Here is a 22430-nt window from a genome sequence, read left to right as displayed (position 1 = left end):
GTGACACACTATAAATTCTCATAAGCTAACTAACGCATAATCTTCTGTAACGTATTAATATAATATAGGTATGTATATCTCGACTTTGAGCAACCAATTGGTGCTAAATAAGCTTTAGTACATACTTCTTACACGTAACAAAAGACCAGTTAACATCTCTGCTCTTAAAAGAAAAACGAAAGAAGCTCTGAAAAGCTGCAGAGTTCAGGTCGGATAACACCAGCTCAGATAAATGACCCTCTAACTTACCTTTGTCCTCATCGACGTCAGTGATTTTAAAGCTAGTTATAAAGTGCACTTCTCAGCCAGCGTCCACGGCAGTCAATATTATTTAACGGGTCTTAACGCGATGTAAAAAGGGAAAAAGGAGGAAAGAGGGAACAGGGAAGCAAAGAGAAGAAACGAATTTTTCATTTTCTCGAAACTGGATCAAGTTTCAGGCTGCTCGCCAAAGAATCTGTAGCGAACGAGACTAGATTAGACAAACCACGCTTTAAAATTGCCACAGAACTATAATAATCCTCGAAATCAATACGATTCGTCGATCCATCGCCTGATTAAAAAATGAGATAGGATGAAGCTCACTAGTCGGCCTTTGAACTTTCAATAGCGCTTACAGCTCGTATACTCTAGTTTGAATGCTACAATGTAAGCCAAGTCAGCTGTAACTAGCGTTCGCGTGATTGTCGCTATCTATTATTCACGCGTTACACGTTCACCAGACAAACGCGTCTACCGGTTAACATTGTTTTCTGTCCTGAGTTTCAAAGCAATTATGTTGCTTCGTGTAATCAAATCTCGCCAAACTAACGATAAGTTCTTGTTTGATCTTACACAGTTATTAAAACTATACAAGTTAAACCAATCTAGCCTAAACAAGTAATGTCGTTATATATTCTTTTTTAAATCTATATATTGTTTAATAAATCGTGGCTAGGATATAGTAGCTGACAAAAATATTCGGACAAATATATTTGTAGAAACATTTTAGGAGTGTATTATGCATAGTGGCACTATTTAATACTGTACTGTGACTATCATGGTCGTGTTGGTATTATTCGAAACTAATCTGAAAATCTGTATGGAATTTGTAAGATATTTAGTACGAGTACTGTGCATTACTGATATGTACACAACCGAGACGAGATAACGAAGGTACTGCTCTCCATCGTTCATCGCTACGCGTTGCTAATAGCAACGTATAATGCATATATATCTCGCAAAGACCATAAAAGTACCCAATGGAACCACGTTTAATATTTGATAATAATGTCCCATTACAGTTTCGTCATTTTCAATTAATTAAACACGACCCTCTCTTTAAAAATTAGAAGATAAAATACGTAATACAAATCTACTCGAAATCTTTTAAACCTTACGGACGACCTTACGGACCTTACTTATGGTCTTTAAAAGCAGCAGGGATTAGCAGAATATTAACTGCGGATTTTTTCGGCCCGCAGCATGCAATATGAAATATGGTTATTAAAATGTACACTGAAAATTTCATATCCATAAGATACTCGTGCTTGTAGAACCTTGAAAATGAATTCTTAACCCAAATAGTCGACCGCGATACTCGAGAAATTTTGTGAAACTGACGTCAATACCAATATGTACCGTCGTTGTGCTATTATTTCGTGATAAACCGTATTGAATGCACTTCCATTTCACGGAATTAATTTTTCCACACAAAAAGTGATAACGATAATCGAAAAAAGAAAAATATACTACCACATTTCGTATCAGCATACACAAGCGCACTCGATTTTACACGAGTATACAATTTGCAAATTCGACGGAACGATCGGATTTAATTATTTTTTCGATATTTCAGGCATCAAGTTCTATTTACACATCGAACGTTGAAATACGGGGAAATACAAAATGTACAAACCACTCTGGACATTAATTAACTTTAAGCGTTATTGATTAATTAAAGAAACCAACCATTGTGTTGGTTTTTACATTTTGAAAAATTGTTATCCACTTTTGCTTTGTTTAAAAATTGAAAAAAAAATACTTTTATTGTAAGTCACGAGTATCTCTTTTATTTATTTAAACTTTAGATCAAATATTACAATTTATAAATATATCATTTATTTAGATATACTTGTAATATCTGTTTTATAAGTTTGTACAACCATTTATCTATTTATCTATTTTATTTGCACATAATCTTTATAGACTGATTTTGTAAAGAATAAAAAATTGTGATTCTATTTAAAAACGATCGTGTCAGACTCAAGTGATAAGCGATATATATTTCAGCGATATATATATATATATTCAGATTTCACCATCACATAAACGGTGCTATTGGAAACGTTTCACAATAGACGTCTTATAAGCGCCTGCGATGTCCGTCATATGTAAAGCTATACCACTGAATCGCGGCCGCCATTTAGTGATTAAGGTCGATCACTTAGAGTTGTTAATCCGACATAATGGCGAGCAATACATCGAAGACATTATTGGAAACACAGTTACAGTTTAATTTCGTTGAGCTTATTTGCAAATAAATGTGTACAATATATTTTAGAGGTTTTAAATATTATTGCTGACTAAACTTCGCATCTACGCATCATCTTTCTTTAACTTTTTTTGCATTTTCTTATCGACGCATGAAGACGAAATGCGTAAATTTTATTATTTATTTAAGCATTACTATATTGTGCTCAAAGTAGTGGAATATCGTTCTATTATCAATATATGAAGAACTAAAAGAATGAAAAAAGAATTAAAAAAATATGTAGTTCAATCAATACTTCGTGTATTTTTCTATCTCCACAAGACAATATCCGGACCAGTTACGCTTACAGTATCAACAAAGATTTGTCCAGCCATACGGAATAAGTCGTACTCAGTAGTTTAAAAGTATTAACCGCACAAACTCCAGAAACACTTTTGAAGTAACTTTCGAACCAATAAATCCCCGAACTAAGAACTGTCATATTTCGTCTCTATTTGTCGAATATTGTGAGAAAATGCAAAAAAAAAAGAAGTTAAATAGAAAAAGTACTTGGAAACTTAAAAGAAAAAATCTCGAAAAATCTCTTAATACTTTTTACTGTCGTCTTGAGACGCACCATGTGTTAAGCTTCTTCGTAGTTACAACTTTTACCGCAGATGTAACGAACTGACAAATGCTTCGAATGGCGCGCGCGCGTCAACGCCTACACTTAAATTTTAAATAAATGTTTTTAAACAAATGTTTAAAATAATACATTAAATGTATTAACTTTCTTGCGCAATTTCACTTAATTTCTTACGATATGGAGGGTTTAATTACGTTTAAGATATCTATTTGAATCTTTTAAATTCGAAGTTTTTTAAAAAATTACCTTAAACTTTATAAAATTAAATCGTTTTTCCACTTTGCTGTATCATAAAATAGTTACTTAAATTCAAACCTTACCGCCGTCTTGAAATATTCTATATTTTCCTCGTCTTAAAAAATCTCCCTACAGAAAGAATAAAGAAGAATAAAATCCCATACGTTAAATTTCACGTGATTGATGGAATACATAACGATAACGAGAACTAACTAGCGACAACAAGCAACCATTAGCAAGGACAACTGGCGACTATAACTGTCGTCTCTATGATGTATGGCGACTAAGGAGAACAGCCAGCAACTACGGATGACATGTAACAACCAACTGCCCCACTTCTAAAAGGCAACTAACTTGCAAACCCTTTGATGGTTTCTGTAGCGTGATATACCCCTTGAACGTGGTTAAAGAATGTGGTCGCCGCTGGACGGCGGTTTGACAGCAGAGCGATCTCGCCAATTCAAAGTTTGACATTACAAACTACCGAGAATCATTAGGCTCGTTATCGAGCATCTAGCTTTCAGAAGGTGCTTTATCATATGATATGACTTCACGATATTTTTATAGCAAGAAGAATGGCCAACCTCTAACAAAACAAATTTTTACTAAGTGCTGCATGTGAGCTGCAGGCCGGCCTACTAGGTAAATTTGACGAATGAATAAACTAAAATATATACGAATATATTCGTTATATCATAAAATGCCCGCATTATGTTCTCTAACACCATAGAGGAAACTAAATTTATACATTAAAAAATTGGAATACCTGTTATAAGAGAGTTAATTAAATTCTAACTTATCGATGACTCCATAAAAACCTTTATTTCCTAAAAATGTGTATCTTCCAAATTCTCCTTAGAAAGTATCATAGAGAAAATATGAAACCTGAAAAGTACATCACGCTGATGCCTCGATCAACGCTCGTGCTTCGCAGTCCATGTGTTCGAGCGATGAATTCCCTCCAAACAAGGAAAAACCAAAGGGAGGTCTCCTTCGAAGGACGTGAGAGGGTAAGGGAAGCAACGGGAACGATGATCACGCGATATACTGGCGGCGTACGTATAAAACCGCTGTTGCGAGAGAGTTCGCAAGAAACAAGAAGAAAAAAGGAATCGTAGGCCGACGCGACTATACGCTGTCGACGGACAAACAGCGACTGAGCCTAACTGAAACGAACTCTGTCGCAGTATGAGCACAGGCTACGTTCGCGGGTCGATCGAACACGTTCTGCGCCTTTCCTCGGCACCAGCGTCAAAACCACCCTCGACGAGCGCAACGCACTGGTGCACCTGCAATATTAACCACTGGTCTTTCCTTTTTCGCGCGATATTATATCAGCACCTATGATACCATTTCAAAGACCGCAATCAAAACATTAAATACCGCATTAAAGCCATACAATAATTCGCAATATTCATTCGTAAACGTTATTGTATATGTGCTTAATTAATCGTTATTATGTTTCGAATGATTTACTACCTCATATTCCATAAGCGGATATATGGTTCATTTTCATCTCAAGTACGATATAATTTGTAACAAATATTTATAATTCACAATGTAAAATATTTATAATTCATTGGAAATATCATTCTATCACGGTATAGTGGTCAAATTTCACATAAATCACAAACATATGGTAGTCAAAAGCTATACTCACGACATGACAAATCATGATGATGTCATGAAAAATGGCGTCCGTCCATATATATTCAAACGCAACGAACAAGTTCGAACTTTTCGAGAATAAACGATTTGTTCGATAACATCTGTCGCGAGCTTCTCTTCCTTTAACGATAACAATTGACAACTAAAGCTCGAGAGGCTCGTAAGGATGAACAGCGACGAGTATCTAGAAGCTATGTACTCACCTGGGCAAGGAGACTCCAACACCAAGGACGTTGGAAGTTTCGAGAAGCGAAGATGGAAACTGAAGTAGCACGTCAGGTCAACTCTGGCAAAAACTGCTAAAGAAAGAAAAATCCAACTAATTTGTTTCCAACAATAAAATGAAATTAATTTGTTTCACAAATTATTAACTGGATATTATTCAAAAATTATTCAAAATTCGCTTGATTGATTCAGGGCCCGGGACACTTGGGTCATGCCATTTTGGTAATGGACGAAAATGGCAGAAGGAAGAACGACCGTTTTTTTCATATTTCTCTTTCCCCGGGAAACGAAAGAATGCCCGAGCACCTTGTTTCATTTCTTCTCGACATCAATTTCAATCTTTTTAAACGAAATATAATCTGAACGATGAAAAGTTCATTCAAATAATGCTCCGCGCCAGACACTCACGAAAATTAAGAAGAAACACGGAAAATTCGCGAATAAAACGGATTTCTTTGTCCCAGTGAGATAATAAATCTCGTACACGTATTGGTTTTTAAAATCAATATATCCACCAATGTGCACTCGTTTAACAAGGGTGATGGAACGTGCCAAAAATCTCTCAAGGGGGTCTTGGCAACGGAAGAGTCGAAAATGTCACAATTATGAATGAAAAATTCGAATAGTTGCTGATTTTACAGTCGAAACCGATAAAGAACTCCAGATATTCCCCCAATTAATTTACAATAAATTCGCGAAAATGATCGATTGCTGACGTCATTGTATTCTAGAAAGATTGTAAAACGATAAGAATTTATTGAAAAAACTTATATTCGATGATAACACTTCTAATAAGAGTACTAAGAGGAGCGATTCTGTACTCACCTTCCTGCCTCGAAGTACCGAACGCAATTAACCGTCCGCCCAGGATGGAACCGTTCGGAACTTTTGTAAGTCACTGCACGGCCGCTGCTTATGGTGGAAATATAATAGATATAAGTACAGAGCGCGTGAGCGAACTAAAAACGCGATAGAGAAGTAGAGAGAGGATGTTCCGTCCTTGTCTAATGACGCGCACTTGTACAGGAAATATGTAACAGCGGTATACGAGCAGCGTCAGTGTCCACTAGTGTGCATGCCTGATTAAACAAGGACAGGAAGTATCTATACATGGTGTTCTCTTTCTATTTCCATGTTGCATCCATCTTACTATACAGTACACACACTCAGCTATTCTATCATTATATTTGTGCGTTGCTTATGTGTGAACCAAACATTTCCATGACAACAAATCGTTTGTCTCTTGTTTGATGCTCGGTTTTCAACAGAGTTGAAAGAATTTTTTAAGAGAAACGCAATGGACGGGTTGTTTTTAAAGTAATAAACGGAAATTCTCGTATCCATTGAGAAACGATAGGCGATTTGAAAGTGTCACTATGAACGGTGATTTATCGATGCAAGGTAGTATGAATAAGATATTTTATAATCTGCGAAAAAAGGTAAGGAATATTCTAGATTTTAGATTTTAGAATTTCCACGTCACAGACGAGTGTGTTTTGTTATTTGATTTGTAATATTGCTGCAGTTCTCTTAATAGCTGTTCGTTTCATGCGATACTCGCACATAGTATCTATGACTTTTGCTTCTAACAATTTTTATAATTAGGCTGTATCAAATATTTTTAACGTTCGTGTTTCATGAAAAATCATGTGTAACTCGTTGAATTCGCAAATGTAACAAAAAATTCCATGAAAAACCTTATATTATTGTAATTAAAAAATAATTATATTAGGAGGAGAGTCGTATTTCGGAACGTCATCGGAACATATTATACCTTGTATGTGATTATTTGGAACACAATGGGTGAGTATATTATAATTAAAATATATTCCTAGTTCCAATTCTTTTGAATAGTGTCAGTGACCAATCGAAATAGAAATCAGTGGACATCATGGAAAGAGAAGGCGAAACCAAATTTAAAAATTCGACATCGGTAATTCAGTAGTTAAGAATAACTCAATCGATAATGTAGATTAACTAGTTATAAACAAATATATGAAGTATAAATTCAAATTATTCTTATCCATCTAAAAATTGGAAATTAAAAAGCAAAAGACAAGAAATTATCTTCGAGGATTTATATAGTAAATACATTCTTTTGCCTGTCTTACCTAGAGATAAAACAGTTGTTTGATGGTTATCTTATAGTGTTCAGTCATTGCGAAAAATATTTTTAATTAGTTAAAAACTATAATTAATTAAAACCTACATTTTTTTATGTATATAGACGTTAGCGATGTATTATTCCGGGAAGCTCGTCTATCTCCCGAACATCGGGTTTGCGACAACATCGATTTGGAAATTATCGTTGCAGAGTATGGAAATTATTACAAGATGAAATTTCAAAAATATCCCATATTGTGTAAGAAAATAACTGGAAGGGAAATGACGAGGGAAGTGACAAATGCAAGCAAAACGTAAGAATTTAAATTATTTAACGATATTAAACGTATCGTATTCAACGTATTCAACGTATCGTATTACAATATGATCCAGTGTTTGTAGAAGTATTGAGACAAAAGCCCAATCTGTTAGTAAACAAGCGAGAAGTGAGCCTGTGAAAGAGACGAATCTACAGCAGAAGATAACTGATGACAATACGAATCATATTAATCTCGCAATGACAGTGACGTCAATATTCCCCAATGAGAGTGATGGACGTTCATCAGAAGAGCTATTTAACGTCCCAATGGAACAATCCATGCAATCGAAGATATTGAAATGCATTGAAAAGCTTTATTCAGATAATCCGGAATTACGAGGCTGAGGACATCTCATGCGTTATTTTCGATTAATATACATATCGTAAAGCTTTTAAACGATAAAATTCCCGTCGATAAACCGTCCAACGTATATCGACGATGACGTGATTTCAGTAACGCTTCAAATATCAAATTACGTAACACTTACTTAATATAGAGAAGACGCCATTTTATCTTTGTATCATCACAGGAGATCATAGTAAGCAAATTAAATGTACATTGGGATGACGTTATAGGCCCAGAGGAATGTAAAACCGCTGTTAAGGAAGCCGTTGTGTATCCCCTTAAGTATCCTATCTTTTTTGATGGCCCGTTTTCCCCCTGGAAAGGTATTTTGCTGTACGGCCCACCTGGTGCAGGTAAGATACTCGTATTCTTTTCATTTCTGTACGTGTTTACAAGAAATATACAAAACAGGGAAAACGAAGTTAGCGAAGGCAGTCGCGACAGAATGCCATTGCACCTTTTTTAACATAACTGCCAGCTCATTGGGCAGCAAATGGAGAGGCGATTCCGAGAAGTATATACGTGTAAGTTGCTTTGTCTATGTAAGTCTCTTTGTTCCTTTGTCTATGAAGGAGAGATTCTAGGTATAAAAAGATTTGATTTTATTTTTCGTCATTTATATATAAATAGAATAGTTGTTTGGAAAACGAAATGATATCATATTCGTGATGAGGCAATGAATTTAAGGAATTTCGAATATAATATTTAATGAATAATACATTTGTTAAACTGAACAGGTTTTATTTGAACTTGCCTATAGTCATTCGCCTACAATTATTTTTATCGACGAGATTGACTGGATCGCCACAAATAAAGGAGACTGTATATTGTCTGAACCTGCAAAGAGATTCGGATCAGAACTTCTTTCTAGATTGGATGGATTAGTGTCTAATGAGAATTCTAATGTAGTTCTTCTAGCTACAACTAATTCCCCTTGGTACGTATATCACGTTATTTCAATGTTTTCTAAGTAGAAAATATCGTAATATTTCTCCAAATTCCAAATATGTTATTGTGTTGTTTGAAGTATTCCTTCATTATTATTAGTATAATAGAACGATAATATTTATTGTAAATATGTTATTAGGGGCATTGATGCAGCTTTACTCAGGCGTCTCGAAAAGCAAATATACGTATCATAACCCAATGAAGTTGCTCGACTTGGTATATTCAAATTATACCTTAGCAACCACTTATTAGAAAATACAGATATTGTAAACCACATAGTAAAATGTACTGAAAGATATTCTTGTGCAGATATAAAATTGCTTTGTAAGCAAGCGTGGCTACTAGAAATAAGCCCGATATGGAGGAGACTTGAAAAGAAAGAAACACCTGTTACCACTTTGAAATATGAATTAAAAAGTTATGAAATATTAGCAAAATTGTTAAAAAAAATGTCACCTACAGTTATGCAAATAGATAAATATGATACGTGGAACAAATAAATACGCAATCGTAAGGACAGATATTGAAAAATATAAATAAATGCATTATCGTTCGAGAAATCATTCGCATGTGTGTGCATGTGTGTATGCGCGCATGTGTGTGCGCGCATGTGTGTCATGTGTGTCATGTGTGTGCGCGTGTGTGCGCGCACGCGCTATAGGCTAAGTTTAAAATGTTCGGTTGTATTATATCCTTGTATTATATATGTCGGAGATGAAAGGAAAACCGGAGCCTTCCCTTTGCAATTTTGAGGAAGCCTTCTAATGCTTTAGCCTAGATTTTATCATAACTGTAATTAAGCAATTGTCATTTGTAATTGTTTGATATTTGTGAAAGCGAAAGTGGGTTCGAGGTGACAACTGGTCGCCGAACGTAGCCACGGTCACGGGATAAACGTTTTGCCTGACGAAGGTGTGGATCGGTTGTATTGTTCTCCTTAGAATGAAGACAGAATATTGCACTAGCCTACGGCGTTTGGATCTTTCTCGATGTTTCCAAAGAGTATACAACAAACTTTTGACAGAAATTGCCTAGCAACAACGATTGGAACCTTCTCGATGTTTCCAGCGAGCATATAACAAACAAATGCAGTCGTATAGCGAAAAAGATTTTCATCAGATATTCATTCGTGTGATCGCCTTGGAAAGTGATACATCGAGCAATTTACCGAGTGTCTTAGCAATCGTATTTTTTTGTGTTTAAAATTATTCTACGCATAGTAAAAAGTTATCCCGTTGACCGTGGATTCGTTTGAACCCAGGAACATTGTTAATAGCGTTAATTAAATTCATTATTCGTTAAATTTATTATTCGTAAAACATATTATTCGTTACTCTTATTATTCGTTAAACTTATTATTCTTTAATCTAATCATTAGTTAAACTTATCATTTGTTAATCTTATCATTCATTAAACTCAATATTCATAATATTTTGCAAAATCTTGTATATTCGCGTAAATATAATCTCTGTTTCGTAAAACAATGGCTAATTATTCGTTCCTCTTATTGTTCGTTAAACTTATTAATCTTTAATCTAATTATTAGTTAAACTTATCGTTTGTTAATCTTATTATTTATTAAACTCATTATTCATAATATTTTGTAAAATCTTGTTTATTCGCGTAAATATATTCTCTGTTTCGTAAAACAATGGCTAATTCAAACGAAGGATCATTACGCGCCTTAAATCCTAATGATAACCCGACATATATATGTGAGTGTATTTTATCAAAAATATGTTTTTTATGTTTTCTTATCTTAGTAATTATTTTTAAAAAAGTCTTAAAGTCTTATATGAAAATAAAGCTGTTCTTTATTTCAAATAATTGAAGTAAATAAATACAATGAGTTTTATATTTTATTATATCTTATATTATTGTTATATTGTTATTGAAAAAATTGATATAATCAACAGTTCTTCCTGTTCTCTTGATTGTTTCTTGCTTGTTTCAAACCATGATAATAACCTACAAAAGAAATAACATAGTCCATTGAAAATTTAATATACAATAAAATACTTATATGAAATAATTACCTGTGTAATATACCATGTAACCACTAATATACCATGACATCAACATACTTGAAAGTGCGTCTGTATCATTATCTGGTGATCTAGTACATTTTATTAAAATTTCGTATTTTTTTCCAAATAAAATGTTAAACTTATTCCAAATTACTTATTAATATTAGAAGTATTCAGCATTCCATTAGAATTTTTAAATTGTACTTACTTGGCCATTAATTGTGGTGGTAAAGGAGGTGCAGGTGGCATTATATCAGTCATCGAATTGAAAGATGGTCCCGGTATGAAGTGATGTTTATACGCATTTGCTTCTTCAGAGTCACAATCCATTTTTTCTACATTATATTTTTTCGAATTTACATTTGTAGAAAAATTAGTCTCACAAGTCTCATCGTTCTCTTCATTGAATTTCTCTTCCAAAGCTTTCTTTTGTTGTGCTATTTGACTTTGCAAACCTTCTGATTCTAAAAGAGAACTCAACTCGACTTTCTGTGTATTACCATAGCCTAAACACAGAGTAAAAGAAATTTTTGTCATTTAATAGAATGACTGAGTGCCATTCGGTTACTGTCCTTACAGGCAATGTATTAGAATTTCCCGTGCATAAATGTATATGTATAAATGTTTGCCTTGATATATGTAGTAATAATCACTCGTCTAATGAGGAGAATTATATTCCAAGCAGCTAATAATGAACAATAAGTAATATGCATGTTTATGGTTCATGACCCTATATCCCACGGGTCTCCCCATAGACATTGACAGGTACTCCTGCCCAGTTAAGGACCTGCTGAATGACACTGTGATAGACTATGCGAAAGCCTTTACTTCATATATATATGTATTTTTAGTACATTTCTTAATTGACATAACCATCATGCTAAAGGTATTACCTACAAATTTTACAACACACGTGCTGTTGAGGTTATTCGGTGTGTAAACAGAGAAAACACGTGGATAAATTGTAAGGTAGAAAATATATTTAAATAGAAGTGTAATAAGTAAAAATACAATTTGAGCTGGTCCAGATCCGCACGCTAGCTGTGTTACCTAATAACTGAAAAACCCCGAAGCCAACGTCGCCTGTCTACTGTTTATGGCCTGACTTCGTCGCAGTCTTTTGTCTACACGCTGTCGATGGCTTCAGTGCTTGAGAAAACTAAAAAAGACCAGATGTAGAGTTTTCTTAGAAGTGAACTTCAACACCCTCCCTAAAACTCTACATCCCTACAAACAATTATCTCAAATTTACAAATTATCTCTTAATATTTTCTAACTCTTGTCGTAAATATCTGAAAATTAATTTGTCAATGCCTTCTCAAGTACATTTGCCAGCCGCCTTTCTCTTTTCCATACAAATTAATTTATTACACAAAAAAAAAAAACTAGAAGACTAAACAGATCATGTAGAGTTTTTCCTCTTTTTTTTTGAGAAGTAATAATCACTTCGACACCCTCTCTAAAAGCTCTACATGTTTACAAACAATTACATCTTAATATCTTTTTTACTTTTCAAACCTAACTTTTTCCTTAAATATTCAAATCCTCGGTTTTGGCAACGCCTTTGTACATATATCTGCCAATTGCTCTTCGCTTGTTACATACGTTATATCAATTTCGCCTCTATTGTATAAATCTCGCAAGAAATGATATCTTATGTCAATATGCTTACTTCTTTGATGGAATTCTGGATTCTTAATTAATTTCACGGCACTAGTATTGTCTACACATAGCATATACTTAAGGATCTCTAATTTACATTCAAGAAATATTTTCTTTAGCCACATAATTTCTTTCGCTCCTGAGGCTGCACTGACATATTCAGCTTCGGTCGTAGATAGAGCTATACATTGTTGTCGCTTACATTGCCATGTGATGGCCGCATTCGCATACTTACATACAACGCCTGATGTCGACTTTTTTGTTTCTTTGTCGCCTGCATAGTCAGCGTCGCTAAAGGTTTCGAGACTGCCTGCTTTTGTATATAAGAGTCCCATGTCTGCGGTCCCTTTTATGTAGCGCAAAATTCGTTTGACTAATTTCCATTGATACTGGTTTGGATTCTCTAAGTGTCTCGCCGCTATATTTATTGCAAAACTAATATCTGGCCTACTTACGGTTTGTAAAAACATTAAGTTCCCTACGGCTTCTCTGTATGGTGCGTTACAATCATTATCGCCTATGTTACTTTCGTTCCAATTAGTCTCGATAGGTGTAGAAACACTGTTTGCCTCATTCATATTAAATTTTTCCAATATGTTTTCGATATACCTACTCTGATGAATGAATATTGAACCATCTTCTAACCTATTAATTTCAAGTTCAAGAAAACTCTTTACTTCTTTCGAACTCGTAATTTTGAATTCTTTATTTAAATCATCGAAGAATTTATCAATTAAAGATTCGTCTGAAGCTGCTACCAGTCCATCGTCTACGTATATGGTCATCAACATTAATTTGTCGTCTTTTGTATAAATATAAAAACAAGGATCTGCGTTACTCTGATAAAATTTTAAGTTCGAGATAAATTTTGTGAAACTTTCCGTCCAACATCTTGGAGACTGCTTTAAGCCATATAGGCTTTTTAGCAATTTACAAACCCGATTTGTACCATCATCATAACCTTTTGGTTGTTTCATATAAATATCTTCTTTCAGACTTCCGTATAAGAATGCGGTTTTAATGTCGAACTGTCCGAGGTGTAAATTATTTTTGGCTGCAATACTGAGCATTAATCTAATTGTGTCAAACCGAGCAACGGGACTATATGTTTCCTTATAATCTATGCCTTCTTTCTGTGAACACCCTTTTATTACAAGTCGCGCTTTGTATCGTTCCGAGTTGTCCGGATTTAGCTTTATCGTTAAAACCCACCTATTGCTAAGTACCTTCTGATCTTTAGGTTTTTCTACAAGTATCCACGTCTTATTTTCATGGTGCGATTTCATTTCATCATTCATAGCTGTTTCCCATAACTCTTTCTTTTCGGATCTCATCGCTTCATTAAAATCCACCGGTAATTTTTCCGCCACGTACGTTACTGGGTTACCATAAAAATCGGTTCGTTTGATCTTATCTCTATCTCTCAATTGTCTCACATTGTCGCTAGTTCCATGAGGTTGTTTTTCATGTTCACTCTCTGCACTTTCATACGTACATGCTCTATCGCTCTGCGCACTCACATCTTCGCGCTCGACAATTTTCTGTAAAATTAATTTTACGAATTTCGCATTTTCTAGTTCAGGCTTAAATATTACGTCACGGCTTAATATTACATTTTTTACTGTTGGCACGTACACTCGATACCCTCGTTCGTCATCTAAATAGCCTACCAAATATCCTTTGTTAGCCTTTTTGTTAAGTTTTGTCCTTTTCTCCGCAGGTATGTGAGCAAAGCACTCAGTACCGAAAACCCTAAACTTTTCTAAATTCGGCGGTTTCCCGTACCACAGTTCATATGGTGTTTTCTTATCTTGTCTTGTCGGCCCCGTCTTATTTATGACATGTACTGCTGTGTTCATGGCTTCGGCCCATAAGAACAGCGGTAGATTTGGTTTCGAATATAGCATCGACCGACCTGCCTCTACTATTGTTCTATTTTCCCTTTCTGCGACACCATTCTGTTCAGGAGTGTATGGGACGTTAATCGTGTGCCTAATTCCCTGACTTCTTAAAAATTCTTTGACTTCTTTATTTCTGGAATTCTTTCCCTCCATCACTATGAATTTCTTTAATTTTATCCTTAAATTGATTTTCAACTTCTAGGCAAAAGGTTTTTAGTTTTTCAATTACTTCTGACTTACGTCGTAAGAAGTAAATCTTTGTGAATTTTGAAAAATCATCTTTAAATGTCAGAAAATACAGTTTCTTGCCTAATGACTCGACTTCCATAGGTCCACATACATCCGTATAAATAATTTCGCGAGGTTTAGTCGCCCGATTGATTTTCTCGTGAAAACTCGATCTATGCTGTTTCCCGTACGCGCAACCTTCACAGAAAAAGTTATTATCCTCTACAACTTTCATATTTGAATTCTTTAAGAATTCTTTAACATGTCTGATGTTCTGATGACATAGCCGTTCGTGCTATAATTGCAATGTGTCCGCGTTTGACTCCGCTCTATTGCTAAAATTACAAACTGACGGTATGATAACTCGCATATCTACTTTATACAAATTTCCGATAACAGAACCTCTTGCTATTATTTTCTGATTTTGTAAAAATATGCAATTGGTACCTTCCTTTGAAATACAAAAATCTATGCCCCTTCTTGCGACAGATCTAATCGAAAATAGATTTCTTTTCATACCTGGTACGTATAGAACATCGTTCATTGTACATGTTACCCATTTGCCGTCCACAAAAGTCTCTACTCTGATTTTTCCTTTGCCGCACGCATCCATGAACGGACCATCGCCGATCTCTATCTTCACCGTGTTATCGAATTCTTCGAAAACGCTGAACCATTCCCGTCGTCCTGTCATGTGATCCGTAGCCCCTGAGTCGATTATCCAAACATCAGCGTTTGCCGTTTGTATCGCTGAGGTACTTCCTAATACACCAATTCCGCTGTGATCCCGATTTTGGTTTCTAGGTTCCTGGTTGTCTCTATTGTTGCTTCTTCTGTTATTTTTAAAACAGTTTTTGCTGGTGTGGCCTTTCCTTTTGCATATAAAGCATCTAAAGCAATCCTTCTTTAGATGGCCAACTTTTCCACAGTTAAAGCAACTTGGTCCTTGTTTCTCGTATTCACGTTTACTTGACTGCTTCTGCTGTTCCCTTTTATAATTATTACCTTTTGTTACCAGTGCCACCGATGTTTCCTGGTCGTCTTTCTTCCATCTAATTTCTTCCGTCATCAGCCTGGTACTAAGCCTGTCTAAGGTCTTCTTTTCTTCTTCCACGGAATCCCACGCACTGTGAAAATGATCGAATTTGTTTGGTAACACCGATAAAATGCGTGTTATCAGCATTTTGTCGTCAATTTCACTCCCAAGGACTTTCATCTTCGCCGCTATGAGTTCCAACTTTGATAGGTTGTAAGAGACATTTTCAGATTCTTCCCATTTAAAATCGAAGCACTGCTTCTGGACCATATTTAAATTCTCATCCTCATGACTTCATGTCATATACTGTATTCAGCTTTTTCCACATTTCATGTGCTGTCGTGCAACATAAAAGAAGATCCAACGGTTTCTTTCCTACTGAGGTCACGATTAATTTTCTCGCTAATCGATCTGCTTTCAAAAATCTTCCACGAGCGATTTCTTTCTCCGCGCTGTTACCTGGATGACACAAATTCCCTTCACACACGTTGATCAGGTCGTCATCTTCCTCCAAAAGTGTACGCATAACAAAACGCCACTGGAGCCAATTTTCTTCGCCGCGTAACATCTCGACCTTCGCACTTGCTGATTCCATTTTAGCACTATCCCTTATTTTACTAAGCACAACACATTAACAATTTATTCATTTCACGTTGCTACCTTGCAATTTACAGCCCTGGGCCCATAACCTGTTGAGGTTATTCGGTGTGTAAACAGAGAAAACACGCGGATAAATTGTAAGGTAGAAAATATATTTAAATAGAAGTGTAATAAGTAAAAATACAATTTGAGCTGGTCCAGATCCGCACGCTAGCTGTGTTACCTAATAACTGAAAAACCCCGAAGCCAACGTCGCCTGTCTACTGTTTATGGCCTGACTTCGTCGCAGTCTTTTGTCTACACGCTGTCGATGGCTTCAGTGCTTGAGAAAACTAAAAAAGACCAGATGTAGAGTTTTCTTAGAAGTGGTAACCATTTCAACACGTGCCATTGTTTTCATAAATTTTTGATATTATAGCTTCATAAATTTCTCCATCCTCTGAGTATATTGCACGATAAGGTGCTCCTATGATCCATTTCTATAGAGAAAAGATGTGTATACAAATAAATATAAGTAAATAGCAAAATAAAATAATTTGCTTCTTAATCAATATATTTAATAATATTCTGTATCAAATTTGTAATATTCTATCAAAATCACAACCTTGTGTAATTTACTTGCGTGTTTAGGCTGCTTAAGATTTTGTAGGTTTTCTTTCGGTTGAGAATTTCCAACATCCATTCCCATTCGCTTGATAACTTCTTCTTTTGCTAAATTTATTGCTTTATCATATGCTTCTATTAATGCACTATCATCCCAAACATTATCATTGGCTGTGTCTGTATCCTTTTGAGATAGCAAATTATACGTTATTAATATTGATACAAGTATTTTATTATCAAACTATTGCAAATTATCATATATGTTATTTTTCAAAAATTGACCAAAAGGTAATGGATACTGTTAATTACTATTATGCTAAGATCTTGTACTAAAATAATGATAAAACCATTACGTTTCCATTACCATACATACGTTTCCATTTCCTCGTATAAAAAGAACATTCATATCATCTGCCATTTTAAAATAACATCATTTAAATATTGAATTTGCTTCTGAAATATTAATTTGTCTCATTTCTTTAACTCTAACACATTGTAAACAATGATGACATTATACCAACTATAATACTAAAAATCTATTCCCCATTCATTCGAAAGATTATTTTTTGAAGCAAGGTTAACATTGAATGTTCCCAAACTTCAATAACTGTATTTTACTTTCTTTACAATATCTAACAATATATTAGAATACTATAAAAAAATATTGTATGCACAAGAAACTGTTTATAGCGAAATAGCAAAAGAATTAATCACATATTATAACTAAAACGAGATTGTTAAGTAGATTATATTATACTGCATATGCGTTAGTGTTTCAGCTGGTAAATATAGTTTTTATATCTGAAGATAAATAAGATTTAATTCTATAAAATTGCATAATGAATTATACATATATCTATTACTATTCGTATTTCCCCTTAGTTGTATGTTGTCAATAGCATCAATCACGAACATATAAATAAATATAGAAGAAACCGTTCGGCAATGGAAAGGGAAAAATGAACATGGAAGACAAGAAAGTTTTCTTCATGTTTAGCGTATGCGTGATACGCTTTGAATGTCTCAGATAAAGATAAAGATACTCTGCTCATTTCTATTTGTTCCGCAGAACGAGAAATTTGTTGTCTTTCATATTGGTTTTTACGATTCAATTTTTGGGCAGTTTTCCCTAGCGAGTGTCGGTCCCTGTTTGATATAACCAGACCGTAATTTATACAGATATGTATTATAGATATATATTTGTAAAACTGAAATCAGATGAAATAAATGTTGCCTGAGGTTTTAAACGTTTAATAAAAACAATATTTCATTTGGAAAAAATGTAAGATATGTAAAATTACACATTGATCATTTTGCTGGTCTTGTATCATAAAACGTGTGGCCCGAAGAGCACGTGTCCGGTAGAGATACGTCACTTGTGTTAGGAATCGTTTTATAACCTATCACAGTAAGGGAACGTCCCAGTATAGCAGCCGAAGAATGCCGTGGAAGTTTTTGTACAAAGTACAATTGATCTACAATTGATATTTTCCGCAATACTTATCTGGTGTTCGGTCAGGGTGTCCCATACTCATGATATTTATGACAGTGGAATGGCGTTAGTAAATCAATTACAAAAATTTTCGAGATCAATTCTCGGTATTGCATCAAATTATTCAAAATATACAAGCAACACAACGTTGCCCTTTTTGCAGGCAACAAGAGGAATATCGACCACGCAACCACTTTCAGAAAAACAAGAGTAAGTGATACAAATTTTCTTGTGCTTTCCTTCTTTTTTTAATAGAATTTCAGTACTTACCTTCCAATATAAAATTGGTGTCAAAATAATAATGCTAATAATAATGTCTAAGAAATTTTTCTCTTTGTAGGAGTATAACATCTAGAAAAATAACATAGTATTAATAGAATAGTATTAATAAGAACAACATTGACAGTGAACAACTAAAAATATAACACTGTTATAAATATATGATATACGAATTTTATTTATGTATTATTAAGACAAGTATATCTTATTTTTAAATTATTTCTATTATCATAAGTGATACATATAATTAAGGTATAATTAAGAGAAGATTAATTGAAGAAACACAAAAAATAAAGAAAATAATTATATTGAGATAATTTTTATCTTTCATAAATATTATTTTCAGAGTAAATATAACGTTTGTTAAAGCAAGTGGAGAGAGAATCAAAGCAAAAGGGAAAGTTGGAGATACTATATTAGACATAGTAGTAAATAATGAAATTGATTTAGATGGATATGGTATGTTTTAAAGAAGCATAATTTACTTAATTTAAAATAAATAATTTTGAGGTAGAAAATATTTGAAAATTTTAATTTTTATCAAGTTTAATATTCTTATTATTTTTAACTTTTGATACTTTATTATATAAGTATGTTGTAATATTAAAATATAATTGATATAGGTGCTTGTGAAGGAACATTAACTTGTAGTACGTGCCATTTAATATTTTCGAAAGAAGTTTATGATGCACTTCCTGACAAACCAACAGATGAAGAATTAGACATGTTGGATTTAGCATATGAATTAACAGATACGTTAGTTCATAATAATCAGTATCAAATCATTCACATTATTAATTCTATTACCTTTTAATATTTTATAAAGTGAATTTTTCTATTTAAATTTATGTAAAAACAGGTTAGTATTGGGTACTTCGAAATCTGCATCTCAATGTAGAATTTCAAATCGCTATCTCTGAATACTACGAAACTGAAATTATAATAAATTTTCATAGTTTTTTATTTACGACCCTATAATCATTACAAATCTATGTTTGAATTAGCATATTTACAATGTTGATTTTCAAATGGATAAATAGAAATCTTATTGTGTATTAGTATTAATTTGTATAGCAATAAATATATTTATTGACATATTCAGTTATATAATATTTAATTTCAGGTCACGGCTAGGCTGTCAAATAGTAATGTCTAAGGAACTAGATGGAATTGAGGTAAGAGTTCCATCAACAATTAATGATGCAAGAGCATAACTGAAATTATCTATAGGTTTTTGAAAATTTGTATACAATGTTATACATCTCTTGTTAAAAAACCCTTGTTATAATTATTAAAATATTGGTATTAAAAAAATATAATAAAGAATCTTGTGTTTAAATGTGAAGCTTATATATATACATATGTTATAGTATAATTGCAATTTTGATATTTGTACATTGCCATTGTAAAAAGCCTATCCAATTATGAAGAAAATATATCTTTTATTTTTAATATACAGGGTGTCAATTTTAAAACGTTCATCTAAATTATTTTCGTTACTATTAAAGATAAGAAGAAATTACTAAGGAAGACTTAAATGGTTTTAAGATGTGTACTTGGTTATGATAAAAAAGACTCTTGTGGAATAAATTTTGCAACTTCTGAAAGATTAGATAAAAGCTTAGAACCTAAAAAATAATTTGAAATTAATTTCGTTTAGATATACTGTTTGATTTCTTAGCTATGGGCAAGTTTAAAAGATCATCAAACTCATGGTCAACAAAACAACAGAAATGTACATGCAATGCTTTTTCGTTTCACAACAAGTTATCTGACACTATCATCATTTTCGTGGCACATGCAACATTATCGATTCAGTATAGTAATGTTTTGGATTAAAACAAATGTCTCGACATTGGAGCAAAATATTTCAACCTTTAAGGACTAAAATTAAAACTTATGAGTTTGTTTATAATTTTAATAGATTTTATTAATATTGTGTTTACTGGTTTATTAATTACAAGAAAGTTTGTAAAAGACTGAAGTTTTACGTAAAAAGTACAAATATTCTTTCAACAAAATTAGTCAAATCACATCATTATTTATACATATTGTATATAAATAAAATATGCGGATATATTACTTTACCTAGAATTAAAATTCAATAATATTGAAGAATTATTTATTCAGATGTACATTATCGCTTCTAACCTCGGATTAGAACAACAAATTAAATATTTTTAAACAAAAAAACTTTGTTCCTTTGTTTGATTTCCCTTGCTCGCGTTTCTTAACTACTTAGATATAAAATACTTACGTTTTCGAAAATTCATACTTCACAAGCTACTAAATGCTTTATCTGTTCAGAATAACTTATTGTTTTCTTAACTAGGCACATACCAAATACATCTATTAAGTTGGTATTTCTCATAATTACCAGTACATAAAGCTAAAACACTTTTGTACTATGCTTGTTATACATGGATCTAACAAATAATTTAACTTGTGTATTGTCGTTTGTATATTTTGTTACGTGTAAAATATTCTATTTCTACACTACTTACAAGTTCGATAAAGTGTACATTACACATCGTGAAATTTACATATTTTCACTTGGTTACCCTGCCCAATTCGAATATAATTCAGAACGTATGTGCTATATTTATATATTCTGCATTTGTTTTGTATATTATGTACACTGATCTGATCTTTGTAAACGCGAGTTTTGCGATATTAATGAGAAATTTGCCAATTTAATGGAAGTTGTTAATTTTTTCTGGCACGTTTCACGTTAGCAGACATGTTTCTTAAGTTACAGTCGAAAAGTGTTTTTATGTAAAAGAATAGGAATGATCAAGTTATTTTAAGATGACAAGATATTTCACGTCTTCTATTTAAATATAGCGTTAAATTTTAATTCCGTCAATTCGTATATACTCATACATCGAATTTCCTTTTCTCATGTCATTTCTTTTCTTTCATTTCACATTTAATTACAAAGATAAAGTGTAAGTACGTTCCTCTTTAAAATTAATATCAAATGTCGCAAAATATACAAAAGTAAACTAAGAAGAGGGGCACATATTATTACACAAACTGTCGTTCATATTGCATATGTACATATGCAGTATAAAAACAATACTTTTTAGTTTTTAATCTCTTGTTTAAATAATCCTAATATCTAAATTTGTATCGGTCATTGATTCGATATAACTGTGTTTATTGGAAGTAATTAAGCTATAGCCTGCGCACAAGAGAAGAAGGAACAAACATACGTATAGTATACACGCTTAAATAACAAAATTAAGTCAGTTTACGTTCAATGTGAACTTGATCAAAGTTCCAGTCTCGAATTATAGAGTTTCTTACTATCAGCTTACAAAATTCGATATTACGATTATGTACCGTATTTGAAAAACATAAAATGCTTTGTTCAATTTTAAATAAAACTAATATTTACCAAAGCGAATACGAAAAAAAATGTTATCATCAAACTCAATTTTCAATTATCAAACTTAATCCAGCACAAATACAAATGTTATTCGTGCTTTTTTACTTTTACTACTTTTCAACTCTCTATAGTTCGAGATTTTAGTTCCGCTAACTTTCATTCTACTGCGCATGCGCAACAGGAAAACTTGAATTACACGTAATAGTCAAAAATTCGAAAATCTTATCCTTTCGTGGCAGCGAAAGTAACCTAGGACTAGAGGTTCCA

The 22430-nt window shown here is 33.2% G+C and overlaps 3 protein-coding genes and 1 long non-coding RNA gene across 5 annotated transcripts; 2 read left to right on the top strand and 2 right to left on the bottom strand.

The window, feature by feature from the left end:
- Positions 1-4820: 4820 nt before the first annotated feature.
- LOC117240691 lies at positions 4821-6524 on the bottom strand. 2 transcript variants are annotated; one of them, XR_004494769.1, is made up of 2 exons: positions 6054-6524; positions 4821-5302 (listed from the first exon to the last, which is right to left on the bottom strand). It is a non-coding gene; the product is annotated as an uncharacterized LOC117240691 (long non-coding RNA). The 2 variants fall into 2 exon arrangements; XR_004494770.1 differs by having other exon boundaries at positions 4821-5299.
- Positions 6525-8241: 1717 nt separating this feature from the next.
- Positions 8242-9389, top strand: LOC117240693 (katanin p60 ATPase-containing subunit A-like 1). The gene is made up of 3 exons (XM_033506728.1): positions 8242-8520; positions 8734-8933; positions 9084-9389. The coding sequence occupies exons 1-3, from the start codon at positions 8296-8298 to the stop codon at positions 9136-9138; spliced, it is 480 nt and encodes a 159-aa protein (XP_033362619.1). The 5' UTR covers positions 8242-8295; the 3' UTR covers positions 9139-9389.
- A 1388-nt stretch (positions 9390-10777) lies between these two features.
- Positions 10778-17431, bottom strand: LOC117240690 (survival motor neuron protein-like). The gene is made up of 7 exons (XM_033506727.1): positions 17375-17431; positions 17003-17185; positions 16783-16877; positions 11865-11887; positions 11180-11477; positions 10981-11060; positions 10778-10912 (listed from the first exon to the last, which is right to left on the bottom strand). The coding sequence occupies exons 1-7, from the start codon at positions 17417-17419 to the stop codon at positions 10854-10856; spliced, it is 783 nt and encodes a 260-aa protein (XP_033362618.1). The 5' UTR covers positions 17420-17431; the 3' UTR covers positions 10778-10853.
- Positions 17432-18314: 883 nt separating this feature from the next.
- LOC117240689 (adrenodoxin-like protein 2, mitochondrial) lies at positions 18315-20228 on the top strand. Its single transcript, XM_033506726.1, has 4 exons — positions 18315-18703; positions 19119-19231; positions 19396-19528; positions 19896-20228. Exons 1-4 carry the CDS (start codon positions 18555-18557, stop codon positions 19984-19986), a joined length of 486 nt encoding a protein of 161 aa, XP_033362617.1. The 5' UTR covers positions 18315-18554; the 3' UTR covers positions 19987-20228.
- Positions 20229-22430: the final 2202 nt, after the last annotated feature.

The sequence above is a fragment of the Bombus vosnesenskii genome, unplaced genomic scaffold, assembly GCF_011952255.1.
Source record: "Bombus vosnesenskii isolate JDL3184/JDL3185 unplaced genomic scaffold, Bvos_JDL3184-5_v1.1 scf7180000014843, whole genome shotgun sequence".
In the NCBI taxonomy this organism is placed as follows: domain Eukaryota; kingdom Metazoa; phylum Arthropoda; class Insecta; order Hymenoptera; family Apidae; genus Bombus; species Bombus vosnesenskii.
Note: the sequence above shows the minus strand (reverse complement) of the source record. Positions and strands in the feature narration are given on the sequence as shown.